This window comes from Anser brachyrhynchus, assembly GCF_964034855.1.
Source record: "Anser brachyrhynchus genome assembly, contig: SCAFFOLD_305, whole genome shotgun sequence".
NCBI classification, from domain to species: domain Eukaryota; kingdom Metazoa; phylum Chordata; class Aves; order Anseriformes; family Anatidae; genus Anser; species Anser brachyrhynchus.
The window spans coordinates 44,155-67,533 of record NW_027664111.1 but is presented as its reverse complement, the minus strand read 5'-3'; the positions used below and the strand labels follow the sequence as shown (position 1 = coordinate 67,533).

General features: G+C 68.8%; 1 protein-coding gene across 1 annotated transcript; it reads left to right on the top strand.

The window, feature by feature from the left end:
* Positions 1-859: 859 nt before the first annotated feature.
* Positions 860-23,217, top strand: MARK4 (microtubule affinity regulating kinase 4). The gene is made up of 17 exons (XM_080608446.1): positions 860-1,134; positions 3,721-3,909; positions 5,102-5,155; positions 5,292-5,340; positions 5,470-5,535; positions 5,800-5,870; positions 7,552-7,608; positions 8,502-8,738; positions 10,099-10,218; positions 11,802-11,901; positions 12,002-12,111; positions 12,193-12,346; positions 13,849-14,063; positions 15,287-15,390; positions 15,492-15,755; positions 20,744-20,788; positions 22,436-23,217. Exons 1-17 carry the CDS (start codon positions 1,084-1,086, stop codon positions 22,767-22,769), a joined length of 2,220 nt encoding a protein of 739 aa, XP_080464572.1. The 5' UTR covers positions 860-1,083; the 3' UTR covers positions 22,770-23,217.
* Positions 23,218-23,379: the final 162 nt, after the last annotated feature.

Genomic DNA, 23,379 nt, shown 5'->3' with positions numbered 1-23,379 from the left:
CTCCCCTGTACCCCAAATGCCCCCTGCACCCCAATTCCCCCTTGGCACCCCAATTCCCCCCTGCACCCCAAGTGCCCCCTGCACCCCAAATTCCCCCCTGCACCCCCAAATGCCCCCTGGCACCCCAATTCCCCCCTGCACCCCAAATAAACCCCTGCACCCCAATTCTCCCCTGCACCCCAAATAAACCCCTGCACCCCAAATCCCTCCCTGCACCCCAAATGCCCCCTGTACCCCAAATGCCCCCTGTACCCCAATTCCCCCCTGGCACCCCAATTCCCCCCTGCACCCCAAGTGCCCCCTGCACCCCAAAATCCCCCCTGCACCTCCAAGTGCCCCCACACCCCTAAATGCCCCCTGCACCCCAAGTGCCCCCTGCACCCCAAATTCCCCCCTGCACCCCAAATGCCCCCTATACCCCAAATTCCCCCCCGCACCCCAAATACACCCCTGCACCCCAAGTGCCCCCTGCACCCCAAAATCCCCCCTGCACCTCCAAGTGCCCCCACACCCCTAAATGCCCCCTGCACCCCAAGTGCCCCCTGCACCCCAAATTCCCCCCTGCACCTCCAAGTGCCCCCACACCCCTAAATGCCCCCTGCACCCCAAGTGCCCCCTGCACCCCAAATTCCCCCCTGCACCCCAATTGCCCCCTGGCACCCCAATCCCCCCCTGCACCCCAATCTCCCCTTGCACCCCAAATTCCCCCCCGCACCCCCCAACCTCCCCCCCCCCCCCCCTCTGCCGCGTCCCCTTTAAGAGGCTCCTCCCCTCCCCGCCGGGCCCGGCCCCGCTCCCTCCCGGTTCCGCTTCCGCTCCGGGCCCCGAGGCCGCCCCCGCCGCCCGCCCCTGCCTGGGGCTCCGCCGCCGCCGCCGCCCGGGCCCGGCCCGGCCCCGGCTCCGCCTCCGGTCCCCGCGGCCCCGGCCATGAGGCGCTGGTAGCGGCCGAGCCCGGAGCGCCCGGCCCGGGCCTGCCCCGGCCCCGGCCCCGGCCCCGGCCCCGGCCCCGGCCCCGGCCCCGGCCCCGGCCCCGGTCCCGGTCCCGGCCCCGGCCCCGGCCCCGGTCCCGGTCCCGGCCCCGCGATGTCTTCGCGCTCCGCCCTGGCGGCGGGGAACGAGCGGAACGCGGACGGGGTGAGGGGGGGGGGGGGGTTTGGGGGGGGAGCGTGGGGGGGTCCACGCGTGACCGCGGGTGGGGGCAACACACAGGGGAATTGGGGGGGGGGGGGGCTGCTCTTCTTTATGGGGGGGGGGGCACAGCGGGTGGGGGGGGGTCACGCGTGGTCACGGTCACGCGTGGGGTGGGGGCGCGTGGACCCCGCGGTCACGCGTGGGGTGGGGGGAGAGGGGAAGGGGGAGGCGTGTGTGTGGGGTGTTTGTGGGGTGGGGGCACGCGGAGCCCGCGGTTGTGCGTGGGGAGGGGGGAGGTGGGGGAAGGGGGGGGGGTCGTGGGCCCGCTGTCACGCGTGGGGTGGGGGGCACGGGGGTGCCACGCGTGGGGAGGTGGGGGAGGGCGGGGGGTGTTGTTGGGGTGGGGGGGGGGGGGCACGGGGACCCCACGGGCATGCATTGGGGGGGGGGGGGGTTTGGGGGTCATGGGCCCACGGTCACGCGTGGGGTGGGGGCGTGGGGAGCCCCACGGTCACGCGTGGGGGGGGGTGCAGAGGGTGTCTGGCGTGGGGCGGGTTTGTGGGGTGGGAGGGGGGCACATGGACCCCACGGTCACGCGAGGGGAGGGGGAGTTGTGGGGGGGCGTGGACCCCACGGTCACGCGTGGGTGCCCCCCCCCAGCAGGGTTTTGCGGGGGGGGGGGGCTCTGCTGCCGCCCCCCCCCCCCCCTTAAAAGGATTTGGGGGGGGGGGTCACGCATGGGGGACACCGGTGCCGCCCCCTCCATTAGGGTTTGGGTGAGGGAAGGGGGGCGGGACACGCGTGGAGGTGGGGGGGGGGTCACGCGTGGGGGGGGGGGTCACCCGTGGGGGGTGTGGGGGGGGTCACGGCGTTGCCCTGAGCCGGTTGGGCCGGATCCGGCCCCGTCCGACCGGCCCCGTCCGCGTCCCTGTGCGGGCAGCCTGGCCCCGGGGTGTGCAAGGGGCGGGGGCACGCGTGGGGGGGGGCAAGGGGGGGTTAAAGGGTGAGTGTGCAACGGGGGGGGGCAGGGGGTGAGTGTGCAAGAGGGGGGAGTCCGGGAGGTGTGAAGGGGGAGCATGCGAGTGGCGAGCGTGCAACAGGGAAGCGCAGGGAGTGTGGAGGGTGAGCGTGCGAGAGCGGGGTGGGGAGGGTGAGCGTGCAAGAGGGAGGTGGGAAAGGGGAGTGTGTAAAGGGGGAGTGTGCAAGGGGGGGGAGCGTGGGGTGGGGAGAGGGGGGCTTGCATGGGGGTGTGAGGGGGGGGGTGTTCAAAGGGTGAGTGTGCAAGCGGGGTGTGCGTGGGGCGTGCAAAAGGGGAGCTTGCAAGGGGATGGTGAGTGTGCAAAGGGTGAGTGTGCAAAGGGGGGGTGCCAAGGATGAATGTGCAAGAAGGAGCGTGCGCGGGGGGGGGTGCAAGGTGAGCGTGGGGGTGGGCGTGGCGAGCATGCGGAGTTTGAGCATCCCTGAGGGGCGTGCAAAGGGCGAGTGTGCAAGGGAAGGGTGTGCGTGAGGAGGATGCAAAGGGCGAGTGTGCAAAGGGGGAGCGTGCGAGGGAGGGGGTGCGTCGGGGTGTGCAAAAAGAGCGAGTGTGCAAATGAAAGGTGGGCAGTGGGGGGCGTGCAGAAGGCGAGCGTGCAGGGGAAGGGCGAGCGTGCAAAGGAAGGGTGAGTGTGCAAAGGAAGGGTGTGCAAGGGAGGGGTGCGTCGGGTGTGCAAAGAGTGTGCAAAATGTAAGGTGTGCGGTGAGGGCGTGCAGAAGGCGAGCGTGCAGGGGAAGGGTGAGTGTGCAAGGGAAGGGTGTGCAAGGGAGGGGTGTGCAAGGGAGGAGTGCATCAGGGGTGTGCAAATGAAAGGTGTGCAGTGGGGGCGTGCAAAAGGCGAGCGTGCAAGGGAAGGGTGTGCAAGGGAGGGGTGCATCAGGGGTGTGCAAATGAAAGGTGTGCGGTGGGGGCGTGCAAAAGGCGAGCGTGCAAGGGAAGGGTGTGCAAGGGAGGGGTTGCATTGGGGGTGTGCAAACGAAAGGTGTGCGGTGGGGGCGTGCAAAAGGCGAGCGTGCAAGGAAGGGCGAGCGTGCAAAGGAAGGGCGAGCGTGCAAGGGAAGGGTGTGCAAGGGAGGGGTGCATCGGGGGTGTGCAAACGAAAGGTGTGCGGTGGGGGCGTGGAAAAGGCGAGTGTGCAAGGAAGGGCAAGCGTGCAAGGGGCGGGCGTGCAAGGGGTGTGCGTGCAAGGGGTGGGTGTGCAAGGGGCGTGCGTGCAAGGGGTGCCTACAGAGGGGCCGCGTGGGGGCCTGCGTCGAGCGTGCGTGCGAGGAGCACGTGGCGGGAGGGGGGGCGTGCGCGAGGGAGGGGCGTGCAAGGGAGGCCTGGGTGGCTTTGCACGTGCGTGTGCAAGCGGCGGGGCGGGGGGGGGGGCTATAGGGCGCCCCGGGGCGTAGGGGCAAAGGGATGGGGAGCACGTAAGGGGGGGGGGGGCATGTAAAGGGGGGGGGGACATATAAGGGGGGGGTGAGCGTGCAAGGGGGGGCGTGAGCGTGCAAAGGGGGGGCGTGAGCGTGCAAAGGGGGGGTCCCTGAGCCTGTGGTGCCCCCCCCCAGCTGGGCGGCAGCCGCTCGGAGAAGGGCTCGGCGTGGTCGAGCCGCTCGCTGGGCGCCCGCTGCCGCAACTCGGTGGCCTCGTGCCCCGAGGAGCAGCCCCACGTCGGCAACTACCGCCTGCTGCGCACCATCGGCAAGGGCAACTTCGCCAAGGTCAAGCTGGCCCGCCACGTCCTCACCGGCAAGGAGGTGGCCCGGGGGGGGGCCAGGGGTCAAAAAGGGGGGATTGGGGGGGCTGGGAGGGTCAAAAAGGGAGGTTGGGGGGGTCAAAAGGGGGCCTGGGGGGGGATTGGGGCACCAGGGACGTCAAAAAAAGGGGCTGGGGGAGCTGGGGGGTCAAAAAGGGGGGTTGGGGGGTCAAAAAGGGGATTGGGGGGGTTGGGGGGGTCGAAAAGGGGGGCTGGGGGTGGGATTAGGGGTGCTGGCGGGGTCAAAAAGGGGGGTGGGGGGGGCCAAAAAGGGGGGCTGGGGGGGTCAGAAAGGGGGGTTGGGAGGGGGTTGGGGGGGTCAAAAAGGGGCAGTAGGGAGGGATTGGGGGAGCTGGGGGGTCAAAAAGGGGGGTTGGGGGGGATTGGGGGGGCTGGGGGGCTCAAATAGGGGGACTGGGGGGGGATTGGGGGGGCTGGGGGGCTCAAATAGGGGGACTGGGGGGGCTGGGGGGTCAAAAAGGGAGGCTGGGGGGGGATTGGGGGGGTCAAAAAGGGGGGGTGGGGGGGATTGGGGGGGCTGGGGGTGTCAAAAACGGGGGGTTGGGGGGTCAAAAAGGGGGGTGGGGGGGTCAAAAAGGGGCGGTGGGGGGGGTTGGGGGAGCTGGGGGGGTCAAAAAGGGGGCTTGAGGGGGATTGGGGGTGCTGGGGGGGGTCAAAAAGGGGGATTGGGGGGGTCAAAAAGGGGGGTTGGGGGGGCATTGGGGGGGCTGGGAGGGTCAAAAAGGGGGGTTGGGGGGGTCAAATAGGGGGGCTGGGAAGGTCAAAAAGGGGGTTGGGAGGGGTTGGGGGGGTCAAAAAGGGGAGTTGGGGGGGTCGGGGGGGGATTGGGGGCACCAGGGAGGTCAAAAAGGGGGGTTGGGGGGGGATTGGGGGGGCTGGGGGGTCAAAAAGGGGGGTTGGGGGGGCATTGTGGGGGGTGGGGGGGGAATTGGGGGGGCTGGGAGGGGCTGGGGGGGGATTGGGGGCGGGGGGGGGCAACTGGAGAGCGCACAGGGGCAAATGAGGGGGGCCTGGGGGCAATAAGGGGGAGGTGGAATCCAGGGGGGGGGCAATTGGGGGCACCTGGGGGGCAATCGGAGCCCAAACAGGGGCAAATCGGGGGGGGGGGGGAGCCGGGTATTCACCCCCCCCCCAAAAAATTCACCCCCCCCCCCCAAAAAAACCCTTCGCAGGTGGCCATAAAAATCATCGACAAGACGCAGCTGAACCCCACCAGCCTCCAGAAGGTGGGGGGGGGGCACCCGAGGGGGGGCACTGGTTTTTTGGGGGGGGGGGGGGGCACCGTTTTTTTTGGGGGGGGGGTACTGTTTTTTTGGGGGTGGGGGGCAAGACCCCACTGAATCCTGCCCCCCCCCCCCCCAGCTCTTCCGGGAAGTTCGCATCATGAAGGGGCTGAACCATCCCAACATCGGTGAGCAGCGGCGGGGCGGGGGGGGGGGCACCCAAGGGTGCTGGTGGGGGGGGGGGGGGGCACCTAAATTGTGGGGGGGGGGGGTCCCCAATGTGCCCCCCCCCCCCGCCGACCCCGTGTCCCCTGCAGTGAAGCTGTTTGAGGTCATCGAGACGGAGAAGACGCTGTACCTGGTGATGGAGTACGCCAGCGCGGGTGAGCCCCCACCCATGGGTGCTGCTCTGCCGTGTCCCCCCCCCCCCCCCAAAAAAAAAGGAAATATGGGTGCTGGGCCCCCCCCCCGCAGCCCCAGCCGAGCCTCGGGGTGCGGGGCTGGGTTACGGCTGCGTCCCCTTGGGTTTTGGGGGGGGGCTGTGGTTTTTTTGAGGGGGGGGGGCTGTGTTTTTGAGGGGGGGGGGCTGTTTTTTTTTGGGGGGGGGCACGGTGCCGGGTGCTGGCACCCACGGGTGTCCCCCGCAGGCGAAGTGTTCGACTACCTCGTGTCCCACGGGAGGATGAAGGAGAAGGAGGCGCGGGCCAAGTTCAGACAGGTCGGGTGGCACCCTGGGGGGGGGGGGGGGGGGTGGGACGGGACACACGCACGTGGGGTGGTGGCACCGCGGTGGCACCGGGTTGGGGACGCCTGGGGAGGTGGCACCGGGCTGGGGACGCCTGGGGAGGTGGCACCGGGCTGGGGACACCGCCGGGGAGGTGGCACCGTGGTGGCATGGGGCTGGGGACATTGCTGGGGAGGTGGCACCAGGCTGGGGACACCACTGGGGAGGTGGCACTGTGGTGGCACCGGGTTGGGGACACCGCCGGGGAGGTGGCACCGTGGTGGCATGGGGCTGGGGACATTGCTGGGGAGGTGGCACCAGGCTGGGGACACCACTGGGGAGGTGGCACTGTGGTGGCACCGGGTTGGGGACACCGCCGGGGAGGTGGCACTGTGGTGGCATGGGGCTGGGGACACTACCGGGGAGGTGGCGCCAGGCTGGGGACAGTGCTGGGGAGGTGGCACCGGGCTGGGGACACTGCTGGGGAGGTGACACTGTGGTGGTATGGGGCTGGGGACATTGCTGGGGAGGTGGCACCTTGGTGGCACGGGGCTGGGGACACCACCAGGGAGGTGGCGCTGTGGTGGCACCGGGTTGGGGACACCGCTGGGGAGGTGGCACCGGGCTGGGGACACTGCTGAGGAGGTGGCACCGTGGTGGCACCGAGCTGGGGACGCCTGGGGAGGTGGCACCGGGCTGGGGACATTGCTGGGGAGGTGGCACCGGGCTGGGGACACTGCTGAGGAGGTGGCACCGTGGTGGCACTGGGCTGGGGACATTGCTAGGGAGGTGGCACCAGGCTGGGGACACCACCAGGGAGGTGGCACTGGGTTGGGGACACTGCTGGGGAGGTGGCACCGGGCTAGGGACACCACCAGGGAGGTGGCACTGTGGTGGCACTGGGTTGGGGACACCGCCGGGGAGGTGGCACTGTGGTGGCATGGGGCTGGGGACACTACCGGGGAGGTGGCGCCAGGCTGGGGACAGTGCTGGGGAGGTGGCACCGGGCTGGGGACACTGCTAGGGAGGTGACACTGTGGTGGTATGGGGCTGGGGACATTGCTGGGGAGGTGGCACCTTGGTGGCACTGGGCTGGGGACACCGCTGGGGAGGTGGCACCAAGCTGGGGACATTGCTGGGGAGGTGGCACTGGGCTGGGGACACTGCTGGGGAGATGGTACCATGGTGGCAATGGGTTGGGGACACCACTGGGGAGGTGTCACCGGGCTGGGGACACTGCTGAGGAGGTGGCACCGTGGTGGCACCGAGCTGGGGACGCCTGGGGAGGTGGCACCAGGCTGGGGACACTGCTGAGGAGGTGGCACTGTGGTGGCCCTGGGTTGGGGACACCACTGGGGGGGTGGCACCGGGCTGGGGACACCGCTGGGGAGGTGGCACTGTGGTGGCATGGGGCTGGGGACACTACCGGGGAGGTGGCACCAGGCTGGGGACACTGCCGGGGAGGTGGCACCATGGTGACACCGGTTTGGGGACACCAACGAGGGTGGCACGTGGTGGCCACCCATAGCCAGCACCGACTCCCCGCCGGGGCCACCCGCCGGTGCCATCGATTTGGGGGGGGGGGACACGGAGCGAGGGGTGGGTGGCAGCGGGGGGGGGGGGACGGCCCGGTGCCACCCCCCGGTGACCGCTTCTGTCCCCGTTTTGTCCCCAGATCGTCTCGGCCGTGCACTACTGCCACCAGAAGAACATCGTCCACCGCGACCTCAAGGTGGGAGCCCCCTCCCCATGTCCCCGCGCCCCCTCCCCCTGTCCCCGCTGTCCCCACGCCCCCTCCCCATGCCCCCTGCGCCCCCCCCCATTGTCCCCATTGACCCCACATCCCCGTGCCCCCTGCCCCAATGTCCCCATGCCCCCTCCCCAATGTCCCCATTGTCCCCGCTCCCCTTCCCCATGCCCCCCGTCCCTTCCCCATGTCCCCAATGTCCCTGCACCCCCTCCCCAATGTCCCCGGTGCCGCTGCGCTCCCTGTCCCCAGTGTCCCCGTGCCCCCCATCCCCAATGTCCCCCCGTCCCCAGTGTCCCCAGTGTCCCCACGCCCCCTCCCGCTGTCCCCATCCCCTGTTCCCAGTGTCCCCACTGTCCTCGCCGTCCCCATGCCCCTTCCCCAATGTCCCCAGTGTCCCCTGTGCCCCGCTGTCCCCACGCCCCGTCCCCCGTCCCCAGTGTCCCCAATATCCCTGTGCCCCCTCCCCAATGTCCCCAGTGTCCCCGCAACCCCCGTCCCCAGTGTCCCCGCTGTCCCCATGCCCCCTCCTGCCAGCCCCAGTCCCCAGTGTCCCCAGTGTCCCCAGTGTCCCCCCTGTCCCTGGCCCCCATCCCCAGTGTCCCCACTGTCCTCGCCGTCCCCACGCCCCTTCCCCAATGTCCCCGTGGTCCCCGTGCCCTCTGTGCCCAGTGCCCCCAGTGTCCCCGCTGTCCCCACGCCCCCTCCCGCCGTCCCCGGCCCCCGTCCCCAATGTCCCCGCTGTCTTCACCGTCCCCATGCCCCCTCCCCAATGTCCCCGTGGTCCCCGTGCCCCCCGTGCCCAGTGTCCCCGCTGTCCCCACGCCCCCTCCCGCCGTCCCTGTCCCCAGTGTCCCCAGTGTCCCCGCTGTCCCCAGGCGGAGAACCTGCTGCTGGACGCCGACGCCAACATCAAGATCGCCGACTTCGGCTTCAGCAACGAGTTCCGCCTGGGCTCCAAACTCGACACCTTCTGCGGGTCCCCCCCCTACGCCGCCCCCGAGCTCTTCCAGGGCAAGAAGTACGACGGCCCCGAGGTCGACATCTGGAGCCTGGGCGTCATCCTCTACACCCTGGTCAGCGGCTCCCTGCCCTTCGACGGGCACAACCTCAAGGTGGGTGCCCCCCCCCCCCCCCCGCCTCCCCCGGGACCCCCCACCCGGCCCCGTGGACCCCAGCGGCGGGGTGCGTCCTTCTGCGGGGCCTTGGGGACGGTGCCCGCGTGCCTCCCGGCCTGTTCCTGCGTCCCCGTGTCCCCGTCCCCGTGTCCCGTCCCTCATCCCGTGTCCCCTCCCCGTGTCCCTGTGCCATGGGGACAGCCCCCGTCCCCGTGTCCCCGTCCCCGTGTCCCGTTCCCCATCCCGTGTCCCCTCCCCGTGTCCCTGTGCCATGGGGACAGCCCCCGTCCCCGTGTCCCCGTCCCCGTGTCCCGTTCCCCATCCCATGTCTCATCCCGTGTCCCTGTGCCATGGGGACAGGACCCATCCCCGTGTCCCCGTCCCTGTGTCCCCATCCCCATGTCTTGTCCCCCATCCTATGCCTTGTCCCTGTGTCCCTGTGCTATGGGGACAGCATCCGTCCCTGTGTCCCCATCCCCGTGTCCTGTCCCCGTGTCCCCGTCCCCGTGTCCCGTCCCTCATCCCGTGTCCCATCCCCGTGTCCCTGTGCCATGGGGACAGCCCCCGTCCCAGTGTCCCCGTCCCCATGTCCCCGTCCCCATGTCCCCATCCCTGTGTCCCTGTCTCCGTGTCCCGTTCCCCGTCCTATGTCTCGTCCCCGTGTCCCTGTGCCATGGGGACAGCCCCCATCCCCGTGTCCCCGTCCCCGTGTCCCCATCCCCGTGTCCTGTCCCCTATCCTATGTCTCATCCCCGTGTCCCTGTGCTATGGGGACAGGACCTGTCTCCGTGTCCCGTCCCCGCGTCCCATTCCCCATCCCATATCTCATCCCGTGTCCCTGTGCCATGGGGACAGGACCCGTCCCCGTGTCCCATCCCTCATCCCATGTCCCATCCCCGTGTCCTGTCCCCCATCCTGTGTCTCATCCCCGTGTCCCTGTGCCATGGGGACAGGACCCGTCCCCGTGTCCCGTCCCCGTGTCCCGTCCCCCATCCCATGTCTTGTCCTTGTGTCCCAGTGCCATGGGGACGGTCCCCATCCCCGTGCCCTATCCCTGGGTCTTGTTCCCGTCCCTGTGTCCCGTGTCCCGTTCCTGTGTCCCTGTGCCATGCATGAGGACAGCCCCTGTGTCCCCCGTGTCCCCCGTGTCCCCCGTGTCCCCGTCCCTCGTGGTCCCTGTCCCCCACCTAGTTGGGGACAGTCCCCAAGCCCATGCTGTGCCCAGTTTGGGGACACCGCTCGTCCCCATCCCCGTGCCCAGTAGGGCACAGCACCCGTCCCAAACCCCTCCGGGGGTGGGGTGACGGTGTCCCCCCCCCGACCTGTGCCCCCCCCCCCCCAAAACGCCTCGCCCCAGGAGCTCCGTGAGCGGGTGCTGCGGGGCAAGTACCGGGTGCCCTTCTACATGTCCACCGACTGCGAGAACATCCTGCGCCGCTTCCTGGTGCTGAACCCGGCCAAGCGCTGCACCCTCGAGGTGAGCGGGGGGCCGGAGGGGGGCAAATAGGGAGCCCTGGGGGAGCTGGGGGGCCCCGGGGGCAATTGGGGCTGAGGTAAGGGGTCCTGGGGGCAACTGGGTGGATAAATAGGGGTCCTGGGGGCAATTAGGGCTGAGATAAGGGGTCCTGGGGGCAACTGGGAGGGCAAATAGGGGTCCTGGGGGCAATTAGGGCTGAGATAAGGGGTCCTGGGGGCAACTGGGAGGGCAAATAGGGGTCCTGGGGGCAATTAGGGCTGACATAAGGGGTCCTGGGGGCAACTGGGAGGGTAAACAGGGGGCTCTGGGGGGCCCTGGGGGCAACTGGGGATCAGGTAAGGGGTCCTGGGAGCAACTGGGAGGGTAAATAGGGGGCCCTGGGGGAGCTGGGGGGCCCTGGGGGCAATTGGGGCTGAGGTAAGGGGTCCTGGGGGCAACTGGGAGGGCAAATAGGGGGTCCTGGGGGAGCTGGGGGGCCCTGGGGGCAATTGGGGCTGAGGTAAGGGGTCCTGGGGGCAACTGGGAGGGCAAGTAGGGGTCCCTGGGGGCAATTAGGGCTGAGGTAAGGGGTCCTGGGGGCAACTGGGAGGGTAAATAGGGGTCCTGGGGGCAATTAGGGCTGAGGTAAGGGGTCCTGGGAGCAACTGGGAGGGTAAATAGGGGGTCCTGGGGGAGCTGGGGGGCCCTGGGGGCAATTGGGGCTGAGGTAAGGGGTCCTGGGGGCAACTGGGAGGGCAAATAGGGGTCCCTGGGGGCAATTGGGGCTGAGATAAGGGGTCCTGGAGGCAACTGGGAGGGTAAATAGGGGTCCCTGGGGGGCCTGGGGGCAATTGGGGCTGAGGTAAGGGGTCCTGGGGGCAACTGGGAGGGTAAATAGGGGGCACTGGGGGGCCTGGGGGCAATTGGGGCTGAAGTAAGGGGACCTGGGGGCAACTGGGAGGGTAAACAGGGGGCTCTGGGGGGCCCTGGGGGCAATTGGGGCTGAGGTAAGGGGTCCTGGGGGCAACTGGGAGGGCAAATAGGGGTCCCTGGGGGCAATTAGGGCTGAGGTAAGGGGTCCTAGGGGCAACTGGGAGGGCAAATAGGGGGCCCTGGGGGCAACTGGGGGCCTTTGGGGGTCCGTGGGCTGCCTCCCCCCTCCCTGGGGGCTCTTAATGAGCTTAATGAACTCTCCGGGGGGTGAGCGGGGTAATTATGGGCCTGCCTTGGAGGAGCCAACTGGGGGTGGGGCAAACGGATCTGGGAGATCGGGGGGGGGGGGGGGGGGGGCACCCCTGGGGCTCAGGGAGCAGGGTGGGGGCACCCCCAGGGCTTCGTGCCCGTGGTGGGGGGCACCCCCATGGCTCGGTGGTGAGGGTGGGGGCACCCCTGGGGCTCAAGGACTGGGGTGGGGGCACCCCAAGGACAAACAGATCAGGGTGGGGGGCACCCCCGGGGCTTCGTGCCCACGGTGGGGGGCACCCCTAGGGCTCGGTGGTGAGGGTGCGGGCACCCCAAGGACCAACAGATCACCGGGGGGGGGGGGGAGGCAGCTGATGTCACTTTAACCCTCCCCCCCCAATTAAATGTCCCCCCCACCCCAGCAAATCATGAAGGACAAGTGGATCAACATCGGCTACGAGGGCGACGAGCTCAAGCCCTACAAGGAACCCGAGGAGGACTTCGGGGACACCAAGCGCATCGGTGAGGGCGCGCTGCCGCCCGCCCCGCGGGGCAGGACCCCCCTGGGGGGGGCCACCAGGACCTCCCCCCCCCCCCCCCCCATCATCCCCTCGTCCCGCAGAGGTGATGGTGGGCATGGGCTACACGCGGGAGGAGATCAAGGAATCCCTGAGCAACCAGAAATACAACGAGGTGACGGCCACCTACCTCCTGCTGGGCAGGAAGAACGAGGTGAGGGTGCCGGGCTTTGGGGTGGGGGCACCACCCCGCTGTCCCCTTGTCCCCCGAGGGTGACCCGGGTGGCACCCGTAGGTGGAGGCGGGCGAGTCGCGCACGGGCAGCAGCCTCTCCCTGGCCCGGGTGCGGGCACCCAGCGAGGCGGCCAACGGCTCCGGCAAGGCGGCGCACGGCAAGAGCCAGCGCGGGGCCACCACCTACCACCGGCAGCGGCGGCACAGCGACTTCTGTGAGCCCCCAAACCCCGGGGGGGGGGCAGCATCCCCGAGGGGGGGGCGGGCGCGGGGGCAGAGTGGGTTTTGGGGTGCGGGGAAGGGCAGGCGGCGTGGGTTTGGGGTGCGGGGAAGGGGGGTGGTGTGGGTTTTGGGGTGTGGGGAAGGGTGGGCGGCGTGGTTTTGGGGTGGAGGGAAGGGTGGGCTCCATGTCCGTGGGGTGCGCACCCAGCCCCATGCATGTGGGGTGCGGGGAAGGGGGTGGGTGGCGTGGGTTTGGGGTGTGGGGAAGGGGAGGCGGCGTGGTTTTGGGGTGAGCAGCCAGCCCTATGCACGTGGGGTGCAGGGAAGGGTGGGCAGTGAGGTTTTGGGATTTGGGACAGTATGGGCATCACGGTTTTGGGGTGTAGAGGAGGGTGAGCATCGTGGTTTTGGGGTGCGGGGCAGGGTGAGCATCATGGTTTTGGGGTACAGGGCAGGGTGAGCATCACGGTTTTGGGGTGCGGGGCAGGGTGGGCTCCATATTTATGGGGTGGGCACCCAGCCCCTTTCCTATGGGGTGCCAGGCAGGGTGAGCATCATGGTTTTGGGGTGCGGGGCAGGGTGGGCTCCATGCTTATGGGGTGGGCACCCAGCCCCTTATCCCATGGGATGCTGGGCAGGGTGAGCATCATGGTTTTGGGGTACAGGGCAGGGTGAGCATCATGGTTTTGGGGTGCAGGGCAGGGTGAGCATCATGGTTTTGGGGTGTAGAGGAGGGTGAGCATCATGGTTTTAGGGTGCGGGGCAGGGTGGGCTCCATATTTATGGGGTGGGCACCCAGCCCCTTTCCTATGGCGTGCCGGGCAGGGTGAGCATCATGGTTTTGGGGTGTAGAGGAGGGTGAGCATCATGGTTTTGGGGTGCAGGGCAGGGTGGGCTCCATGTTTATGGGGTGGGCACCCAGCCCCTTTTCTATGGGGTGCCAGGCAGGGTGGGCATCATGGTTTTGGGGTGCAGGGAGGGTGGGCTCCATGCTTATGGGGTGGGCACCCAGCCCCTTCCCTATGGGGTGCCGGGCAGGGTGAGCATCGTGGTTTTGGGGTGCAGGGGAGGGTGAGCATCGTGGTTTTGGGGTGCAGGGCAGGGTGGGCTCCATATTTATGGGGTGGGCACCCAGCCCCTTTCCTATGGGGTGCAGGGCAGGGTGAGCATCATGGTTTTGGGGTGCAGGGCAGGGTGAGCATCATGGTTTTAGGGTGCGGGGCAGGGTGGGCTCCATGTTTATGGGGTGGGCACCCAGCCCCTTTCCTATGGGGTGCGGGGCAGGGTGAGCATCACGGTTTTGGGGTGCGGGGCCGGGTGGGCTCCATGCTTATGGGGTGGGCACCCAGCCCCTTATCCCACGGGGTGCGGGGCAAGGGTGCCATCATGCTTTTGGGGTGGGGGGCACCCTCTAAGGGTCTGCAGCCCCGTAAGGGGGTGTCCCGTGTCCCCCCCCCGCCCCGGCCCCACTCACCCCAAGGCGGGGTACCCGCAGGCGGCCCCTCGCCGGTCCCCGCGCACCCCAAGCGCAGCCCCACCAGCGCGGGCGAAGCGGAGCTGAAGGAGGAGCGGCTGCCGGGCCGCAAGGCCAGCTGCAGCGTGGGGGGGGGCGGCCGCGGGATGCCCCCCTCCAGCCCCATGGTCAGCAGCGCCAACAACCCCAACAAGGCCGAGATCCCCGAGCGGCACAAGGACGGCGCCGTCAACGCGGTGGGCGCGGGGACGACGGGGTATTGGGGTGGGGGGGGGCACGGGGGGAGCGGGGGAGTTTGTGGGGTTGAGGGGTTTTCGAGGGGGGGGGGGGGGGCAGCCCCGGGAGGAATAGGGGAGGGTGGGGGGCGCACCCATGGGGCTCAGGGGTAAGGGTGGGGGAACCCCAAGGGGCAACAGGTCGGGGGGGGCACCCATGGGGCTCAGGGACCAGGTTAGGGGCACCCATGGGGCTCAAGGAGCAGGGTGGGGGCACCCCAAAGACTAACAGGTCGGAGGGGGGCACCCATGGGGCTCAGGGATAAGGGTGGGGGCACCCCAAAGGCCAACAGGTCCGGGGGGGGGGGGGCATCCATGGGGCTCAGGGACCAGGTTAGGGGCACCCATGGGGCTCAAGGATCAGGGTGGGGGCACCCCAAGGACCACCAGGTTGGGGGGGGGGCACCCATGGGGCTCAGGGATAAGGGTGGGGGCACCCCAAAGACCACCAGGTCGGGGGGGGGCACCCATAGGGCTCAGGGACCAGGTTAGGGGCACCCATGGGGCTCAAGGATCAGGGTGGGGGCACCCCAAGGACCACCAGGTGGTGGGGGGGGCACCCATGAGGCTCAGGGACCGGGGGGGGGGGCACCCCCAGGACCAATAAATCAGGGTGGGGGGCACCCCTAGGGCTTGGTGGTGAGGGTGGGGGCACTCATGGGGCTCCGGGAGTGGGCTGAGGGGGGCCCCCAGCACCCCTAGACCAGGGTGGGGGACACCCATGGGGCTCAGGGACCAGGGTGGGGGCACCCCCAGGACCAATAAATGGGGGGGAGGCACCCCAAGGGCTTGGTGCTGAGGATAGGGGGCACCCATGGATGCCAAGAGCCCAGGATAGGGGAGGGGGGGGACACCCAGGGGGCTCCGACAGTGGGCTGAGGGGGGCCCCCAGCACCCCTAGACCAGGGTGGGGGGCACCCATGGGGCTCAAGGATCAGGTTTGGGGCACCCCCAGGACCAATAAATCGGGGGGGGCACCCCAAGGACCAATAAATCGGGCGGGGGGTGCACCCCAGGGGCTTGGTGCTGAGGATAGGGGGCACCCATGGATGCCAACAGCCCAGGATCGGGGAGGGGGGGGACACCCACGGGGCTCAGACACCGGGCTGGGGGGGGCCCCCAGCACCCCTAGCCCGGGGTGGGGGGGGGGCGGGGGGGCGCTGAGCGTGCGGGGTGCCGTGCAGAACACCATCCCCTCCAGCGTGATGGCGCGCAGGAACACCTACGTCTGCACCGAGCGCCCGGGCACCGAGCGCCACTCGCTGCTGCAAAACGGCAAGGAGAACAGGTACGGGGGGGGCTGGGGGGGGGGGGGGGGGGCAAGGTGCGCGTGTGTGTGTTGGGGGGGGGGTCCCCCAAACGTAACGCCCTTCGTTCTTGTACCCGCAGCTCCGTCACCGGCCGCGTGCCCCCCGCGTCCCCCTCCAGCCACAGCATCGCCGCCGGCTCGGCCGAGCGCGCCCGCCTGGCGCGGGGCACCACGGTGCGCAGCACCTTCCACGGCGGCCAGGTGCGGGACCGGCGAGCCGGGGGGGGGCCCAACGGGGCCCCCGCCTCCCCGACGTTGCCCCCCGAAGCCTCGCCCTTGCCGCAGAGCCGCTCGCGCGCCACCTCCAACCTCTTCAGCAAGCTGACCTCCAAGCTGAGCCGCAGGTAGGGGACCCACCCTGTGTCCCCCCCCCCCCCCCCAAAATAACGACCGCGGGCGTCCCCCCCCCACCTCGCCCCCGCGCCGCCGCCTGCTGCTCACGCCTCCTCTCTCTTTTAGGGTCACTCTTGACCCCTCTAAGCGGCAGAGCTCTAATAGGTGCGTGTCGGGCACCCCCACGCCGCCAGGAGCCAAAATCAGTAAGTGCCCCCCGGGGGGGCCGCCGGTGCCCGGCACGGTGCCCGCGGCGCTGCCGGTGCCGGTCCTGGGGCGCGCAAAGGCAACCGGGGGCTGGCCCGGGGGCTACCGGTGCCGGCAGCCGTGCCCGGTGCCGTCGGTGCCCGTCCCGGTGCCACCAGCATCCCGGTGCCCGTCCCGGTGCCACCAGTGCCCGTCCCGGTGCCACCAGTGCCCATCCCAGTGCCACCAGTGCCAGTCCCAGTGCCCATTTTTGTGCCACTAATGTCCATCCCGGTGCCACCAGTGCCCGTCCCGGTGCCACCAGCATCCCACGGTGCCTGTTTGGGTACCGGTAGTGTCTGTCCCAGTGCCACCAGTGCCCATCCCGGTGCCCATTTTGGTGCAAGCAATGCCCATCCCAGTGCCACCAGTGCCCATCCCGGTGCCCATTTTGGTGCAAGCAATGCCCATCCCAGTGCCACCAGTGCCCATCCCGGTGCCCATTTTGGTGCAAGCAATGCCCATCCCAGTGCCACCAGTGCCCATCCCGGTGCCCATTTTGGTGCAAGCAATGCCCATCCCAGTGCCACCAGTGCCCATCCCGGTGCCCATTTTGGTGCAAGCAATGCCCATCCCAGTGCCACCAGTGCCCATCCCGGTGCCCATTTTGGTGCAAGCAATGCCCATCCCAGTGCCACCAGTGCCCATCCCGGTGCCCATTTTGGTGCAAGCAATGCCCATCCCAGTGCCACCAGTGCCCATCCCGGTGCCCATTTTGGTGCAAGCAATGCCCATCCCAGTGCCACCAGTGCCCATCCCGGTGCCCATTTTGGTGCAAGCAATGCCCATCCCAGTGCCACCAGTGCCCATCCCGGTGCCCATTTTGGTGCAAGCAATGCCCATCCCAGTGCCACCAGTGCCCTCCCAGTGCCACCAACATCTCCGTGCACATTGGGGTGCCAGTAGTGCCCATCCCAGTGCCACCAGTGCCCATCCCAGTGCCCATTGGGGTGCCACCATTGCCTGTCCTGTTGCCACCAGTGCCCATCCCGGTGCCCATTTTGGTGCCAGCAATGCCTGTCCCAGTGCCACCAGTGTCCTCCCAGTGCCACCAGCATCCCACGGTGCCCGTTTGGGTACCGGTAGTGTCTGTCCCGGTGCCACCAGTGCCCGTCCCGGTGCCACCAGTGCCCATCCTGGTGCCCATTTTGGTGCTACTGATGTCTGTCCCGGTGCCACCAGTGCCCATCCCGGTGCCACCAGTGCCCTCCCAGTGCCACCAGCATCCCACAGTGCCCGTTTGGGTACTGGTAGTGTCTGTCCCGGTGCCACCAGTGCCCATCCCGGTGCCACCAGTGCCCATCCTGGTGCCCATTTTGGTGCCACTGATGTCTGTCCCAGTGCCACCAGTGCCCTCCCAGTGCCACCAACAGCCCCGTGCCCATTGGGGTGCCAGTAGTGCCCATCCCAGTGCCACCAGTGCCCATCCCAGTGCCCATTGGGGTGCCACCATTGCCTGTCCCGCTGCCACCAGTGCCCATCCCGGTGCCCATTTTGGTGCAAGCAATGCCCATCCCAGTGCCACCAGTGCCCTCCCAGTGCCACCAACATCCCCGTGCCCATTGGGGTGCCACCAGTGCCCATCCCAGTGCCCATTGGGGTGCCACCAGTGCCCATCCCGGTGCCACCAGTGCCCGTCCCGGTGCCCATTTTGGTGCCAGCAATGCCTGTCCCAGTGCCACCAGTGTCCTCCCAGTGCCACCAGCATCCCGGTGCCCCTCCCAGTGCCACCAGTGCCTGTCCCGGTGCCACCAGCATCCCACGGTGCCCGTTTGGGTACCGGTAGTGTCTGTCCCGGTGCCACCAGTGCCCATCCCGGTGCCCATTTTGGTGCCACTAATGTCTGTCCCGGTGACACCAGTGCCCTCCCAGTGCCACCAACATCCCCCTGCCCATTGGGGTGCCAGTAATGCCCATCCCAGTGCCACCAGTGCCCATCCCAGTGCCCATTGGGGTGCCACCAGTGCCCGTCCCGGTGCCCATTTTGGTGCCAGCAATGCCTGTCCCAGTGCCACCAGTGTCCTCCCAGTGCCACCAACATCCCACGTGCCCCTCCCGGTGCCACCAGTGCCCATCCCAGTGCCACCAGCATCCCACGGTGCCCGTTTGGGTACCGGTAGTGTCTGTCCCGGTGCCACCAGTGCCCATCCTGGTGCCCATTTTGGTGCCACTAATGTCCGTCCCAGTGCCACCAGTGCCCTCCCAGTGCCACCAACAGCCCCGTGCCCATTGGGGTGCCAGTAGTGCCCATCCCAGTGCCACCAGTGTCCTCCCAGTGCCACCAGCATCCCACGGTGCCCGTTTGGGTACCGGTAGTGTCTGTCCCGGTGCCACCAGTGCCCGTCCCGGTGCCACCAGTGCCCTCCCAGTGACACCAACAGCCCCGTGCCCATTGGGGTGCCAGTAGTGCCCATCCCAGTGCCACCAGTGCCCATCCCAGTGCCCATTGGGGTGCCACCAGTGCCCGTCCCGGTGCCACCAGTGCCCATCCCGGTGCCCATTTTGGTGCCAGCAATGCCTGTCCCAGTGCCACCAGTGTCCTCCCAGTGCCACCAGTATCCCGGTGCCCCTCCCAGTGCCACCAGTGCCCGTCCCGGTGCCACCAGCATCCCAGTGCCCGTTTGGGTACCGGTAGTGTCTGTCCCAGTGCCACCAGTGCCCATCCCGGTGCCCATTTTGGTGCCACTAATGTCCGTCCCAGTGCCACCAGTGCCCTCCCAGTGCCACCAACATCCCCCTGCCCATTTTGGTGCCAGTAATGCCCATCCCAGTGCCACCAGTGTCCTCCCAGTGCCACCAACATCCCACGTGCCCCTCCCGGTGCCACCAGTGCCCATCCCAGTGCCACCAGCATCCCACGGTGCCCGTTTGGGTACCGGTAGTGTCTGTCCCGGTGCCACCAGTGCCCGTCCCGGTGCCACCAGTGCCCATCCCGGTGCCCATTTTGGTGCCACTGATGTCTGTCCCGGTGCCACCAGTGCCCTCCCAGTGACACCAACAGCCCCGTGCCCATTGGGGTGCCAGTAATGCCCATCCCAGTGCCACCAGTGCCCATCCCGGTGCCCATTTTGGTGCCACTGATGTCTGTCCCGGTGACACCAGTGCCCTCCCAGTGCCACCAACAGCCCCGTGCCCATTGGGGTGCCAGTAATGCCCATCCCAGTGCCACCAGTGCCCATCCCGGTGCCCATTTTGGTGCCAGTAATGCCTGTCCCGGTGCCACCAGTGCCCATCCCGGTGCCCATTTTGGTGCAAGCAATGCCCATCCCAGTGCCACCAGTGCCCTCCCAGTGCCCATTGGGGTGCCACCATTGCCTGTCCTGATGCCACCAGTGCCCATCCCGGTGCCCATTTTGGTGCCACTAATGTCCGTCCCAGTGCCACCAGTGCCCTCCCAGTGCCACCACTAACCCTGTGCCCATTGGGGTGCCAGTAATGCCCATCCCAGTGCCACCAGTGCCCATCCCAGTGCCCATTGGGGTGCCAGTAGTGCCCATCCCAGTGCCACCAGTGCCCATCCTGGTGCCCATTTTGGTGCCAGCGATGCCTGTCCCAGTACTGGTTCCAGTGCTCCTCTAGGTGCCCATCCCAGTGCCACCAACCCCTCTCCCAGTGCCTATAGTGGTGCCATCAGTGCCCATCCCAGTGCCACCAGTGTCCCAGTGCTTTCAGCACTGGTCCCAGTGACCCTCGATGTGCCCATCCCAGTGCCACCAGCCCCTGTCCCAGTGTCCATCCCAGTGCCCATTTCGGTGCCATCAGCACCAGTCCCAGTGCCACCAGTGCTTGCCATGGTGCCACCAGTGTCCCAGTGCCTGTCCCAGTGCTGTCAGCACTGGTCCCAGTGCCCCTTGAGGTGCCCATCCCAGTGCCACCAGTGCCTACAGTGGTGCCCTACTGGTGCCATCAGCACCCATCCCAGTGCCACCAGTGCCTACAGTGGTGCCCTACTGGTGCCATCAGCACCCACCCCAGTGCCACCAGTGTCCCAGTGCCACCAGCGCTGGTCCCAGTGCCACCAGCACCCTCTCGCTTCGCTCCTGTCCCTTCTCTCTCTCTGCCTCTCGCCCTTTGCTGTCGCTGGGGGGCCGGGGAAGGGGGGGGGGGGGGGGGGGGGGGCACAGCGGTGCCCCCCACCCAAGGGACGGGGGCGCCCTGGTGTGGTGCCCAGTGGGGGGGGGTGGGGCCCCATAAAAGGGGTGTGGGTCTGGGGGGGTGCCCCCACATTGGGCGTGCTCTTGGGGGCGGGGGAATGTCCTTCAAATTTGGGGGGGGGGGGGGGGCAAAATGGGTCTGGGGGAGGTGAGCCTTGCTTAGGGGATGGTGCCCCCCCCCCCCCAAAAAAAAAATAGGCATGGCCCCCCCTGAGGGGGGTGATCTCCCCCCAGTTTGCAGTGGTGCCCCCCCCCCCCAAAGGGACGTGATGCTGGGGGGTGGTGGCGTGTGTGTGCCCCCCCCCCCCCCCCAAAAAAAAAAACTGGGTGTAGATTTGGGGGAGGTTGAGCCCCAAAATGGGGGGGGTGGGGGGGGGGGGGGGGCAGCGTCCCTAAAGCAGGGACGACGCTGCCCAAAGTGGGTGGGGGTGGCAGGCATCGCCCCCCCCCCCCCCCCCCTTAAAGCAGGGCACAGCCATGCTGGGGAACGGCCCCCGAACACCCACGGTGACCCCCCCCCAAAATTGAGGGGGGGGTTTGGGGGGGGGGGGGCACAGGCCCCCAGCCCACCCCCCCCTGACGCCCCGTGCCCCACCCAGGGTCGCAGACGAACCTGAGAGAATCGGGGGATCTGCGCTCACAAGGTGGGTGCTGCACCCCCCCTCCCGGGGGGGTTTGGAGCCAGCCCCCCCCCCCCCCAGGCTCCAAGCCCCCCCCCCCCCATCCCCCTGCCACCCCACGGGTCCCCAGACCCGGCCCTAGTCCCACCCCAAAATGTCCTGGGACCCCCTTTTATTCCCCCCCCCCCCCCAGTAACTGCCCAGTAGCCCCCAGTACCCAGCCCCTAGCCCCCCCATACCCGCTTTGTAACCCCGTACGCAGCCCCCCCCGTCTCACCCCGTAGCCCCCCCTGCTGCCCCAGAGCCCCCGGTTCCCACCCTACAGCCCCCCACACCCCCCCCAAGCCCTCTCTAGTGCCCCATAGCCCCCCAGTACCCCCCATTATAGCCCCCATACCCACCCCTATATCCCCCCCAACCCTCTCCAGTGCCCCATAGCCCCCCAGTACCCCCCATTACAGCCCCCATACCCACCCCTATATCCCCCCCAGCCCTCTCTAGTGCCCCATAGCCCCCCAGTACCCCCCATTATAGCCCCCATACCCACCCCTATATCACCCCCAAGCCCTCTCTAGTGCCCCATAGCCCCCCAGTACCCCCATTACAGCCCCCATACCCAGCCCTAACCCTCTCCAGTGCCCCATAGCCCCCCAGTACCCCCCATTACAGCCCCCATACCCACCCCTATATCCCCCCCAGCCCTCTCCAGTGCCCCATAGCCCCCCAGTACCCCCATTATAGCCCCCATACCCAGCCCTAACCCTCCCAAGCCCTCTCTAGTGCCCCATAGCCCCCCCAGTACCCCCATTTAGGGCCCCCATACCCACCCCTATATCCCCCAAGCCCTATCTAGTGCCCCGTAGCCCCCCAGTACCCCCCATTACAGCCCCCATACCCAGCCCTAACCCTCTCCAGTGCCCCATAGCCCCCCCGCAACCCCCTTTACAGCCCCCACACCCCCCCAGCCCTCTCTAGTGCCCCATAGCCCCCCACTATCCCCATTACAGCCCCCATACCCAGCCCTAACCCTCTCCAGTGCCCCGTAGCCCCCCCAGTACCCCCATTTAGGGCCCCCATACCCACCCCTATATCCCCCCCAGCCCTCTCTAGTACCCCATAGCCCCCCAGTACCCCCATTGTAGCCCCCATACCCAGCCCTAACCCTCTCCAGTGCCCCGTAGCCCCCCCAGTACCCCCATTTAGGGCCCCCATACCCACCCCTATATCCCCCCCAGCCCTCTCTAGTACCCCATAGCCCCCCAGTACCCCCATTGTAGCCCCCATACCCAGCCCTAACCCTCTCCAGTGCCCCATAGCCCCCCAGTACCCCCATTTAGGGCCCCCATACCCACCCCTATATCCCCCCCAGCCCTCTCTAGTACCCCATAGCCCCCCAGTACCCCCATTATAGCCCCCATACCCAGCCCTAACCCTCTCTAGTGCCCCATAGCCCCCCACAACCCCCCTTTACAGCCCCCCATACCCAGCCCTAACCCTCTCCAGTGCCCCATAGCCCCCCCCACTACCCCCATTATAGCCCCCATACCCAGCCCTAACCCTCTCCAGTGCCCCATAGCCCCCCCAAACCCCCCCTTTACACCCCCCACGCCCTGCCCCAAGCCCTCTCCGGTGCCCCCCACCCCCCAAAACCCCCCCCCCTTCCCTCGGCAGTTGCCATCTACCTTGGGATCAAAAGGAAGCCGAACCCCGGCTGCTCCGATGTCCCTGGCATGTGAGGGTGACGAGCGCCCGGCCCCCCGAGGCGGTGATGGCGGCGCTGCGGCAGGCCACCCTGTCGGCCGGGTGCCGCGCGCGCCAGCCCCAGCCCTTCCTCCTCTCCTGCACCCACGACCGGGGGCCCAGCGAGCTCTTCTGCCACTTCGAGGCCGAGGTGTGCCGGCTCCAGCGCCTCGGCATGCACGGCGTCCTCTTCCGACGCCTGGCCGGCACCGCCGGAGCCTTCCGCGCCACCCTGGCCCGCGTGGCCGGCCAGCTGCAGCTCTAGGGGACACCCCCCCCCCCCCCAACCCATTTCCCCGAAGCCCCCCCGCCGCCGCCGCCTTGGGGTAGGGGGGACGCGGCGGAGCTGGGGACCCCCCACCCCCCACCCCGACCCCAAGCTCGTCCCGGTTGGAGCCGGGACCTGGCGATGCGGTGGAGTTTTTGGGGGGGGGTTGGGGGGCGGGGGGGGCACCAGGAGGTGCGGTGGAGCTGGGACCCCCCCACACACACACACACCCCCCCCTGCCCCGAGGGGCTGCGTCGGCGCTGGAGCCCCCTCCCCACACGCAACCCCCCCGTCCCCCCCTCGTCCCTCCCCAAGGAGGCATTGGGTGCAGCACCTGGGGCTGCAGCGGAGCTGGTACCCCCCTGCCCCCCCCCCCCCCCAAAAAAAGGGTCTGGGACCCCCAAAGGGATGGCGTGGCACCAGGACACCCCCTTTACCCCCCCCCCCCCCCAAAAAAAAAAAACAACAACTGGGGGCTGTGTCACTGCCAACATCCCCTTGGGGGCCACCAGCACCCTCAGCTTTGGGGACGTGGGGCTCTGGGGTCACCACCAGCGCCCGCATCCCTGGGGCCACCGCTGCCCCTGGGGGGGGTGTCCCCATGCCC

Excerpts from the sequence above, each read along its gene's own strand:
- MARK4 (XM_080608446.1), top strand. The coding sequence starts at position 1,084 with ATGTCTTCGCGCTCCGCCCTGGCGGCGGGGAACGAGCGGAACGCGGAC. Across the intron at positions 8,739-10,098 it reads TCGACGGGCACAACCTCAAG|GAGCTCCGTGAGCGGGTGCT; the intron begins GTGGGTGCCCCC and ends GCCTCGCCCCAG. Across the intron at positions 15,391-15,491 it reads CAAAACGGCAAGGAGAACAG|CTCCGTCACCGGCCGCGTGC; the intron begins GTACGGGGGGGG and ends TTGTACCCGCAG.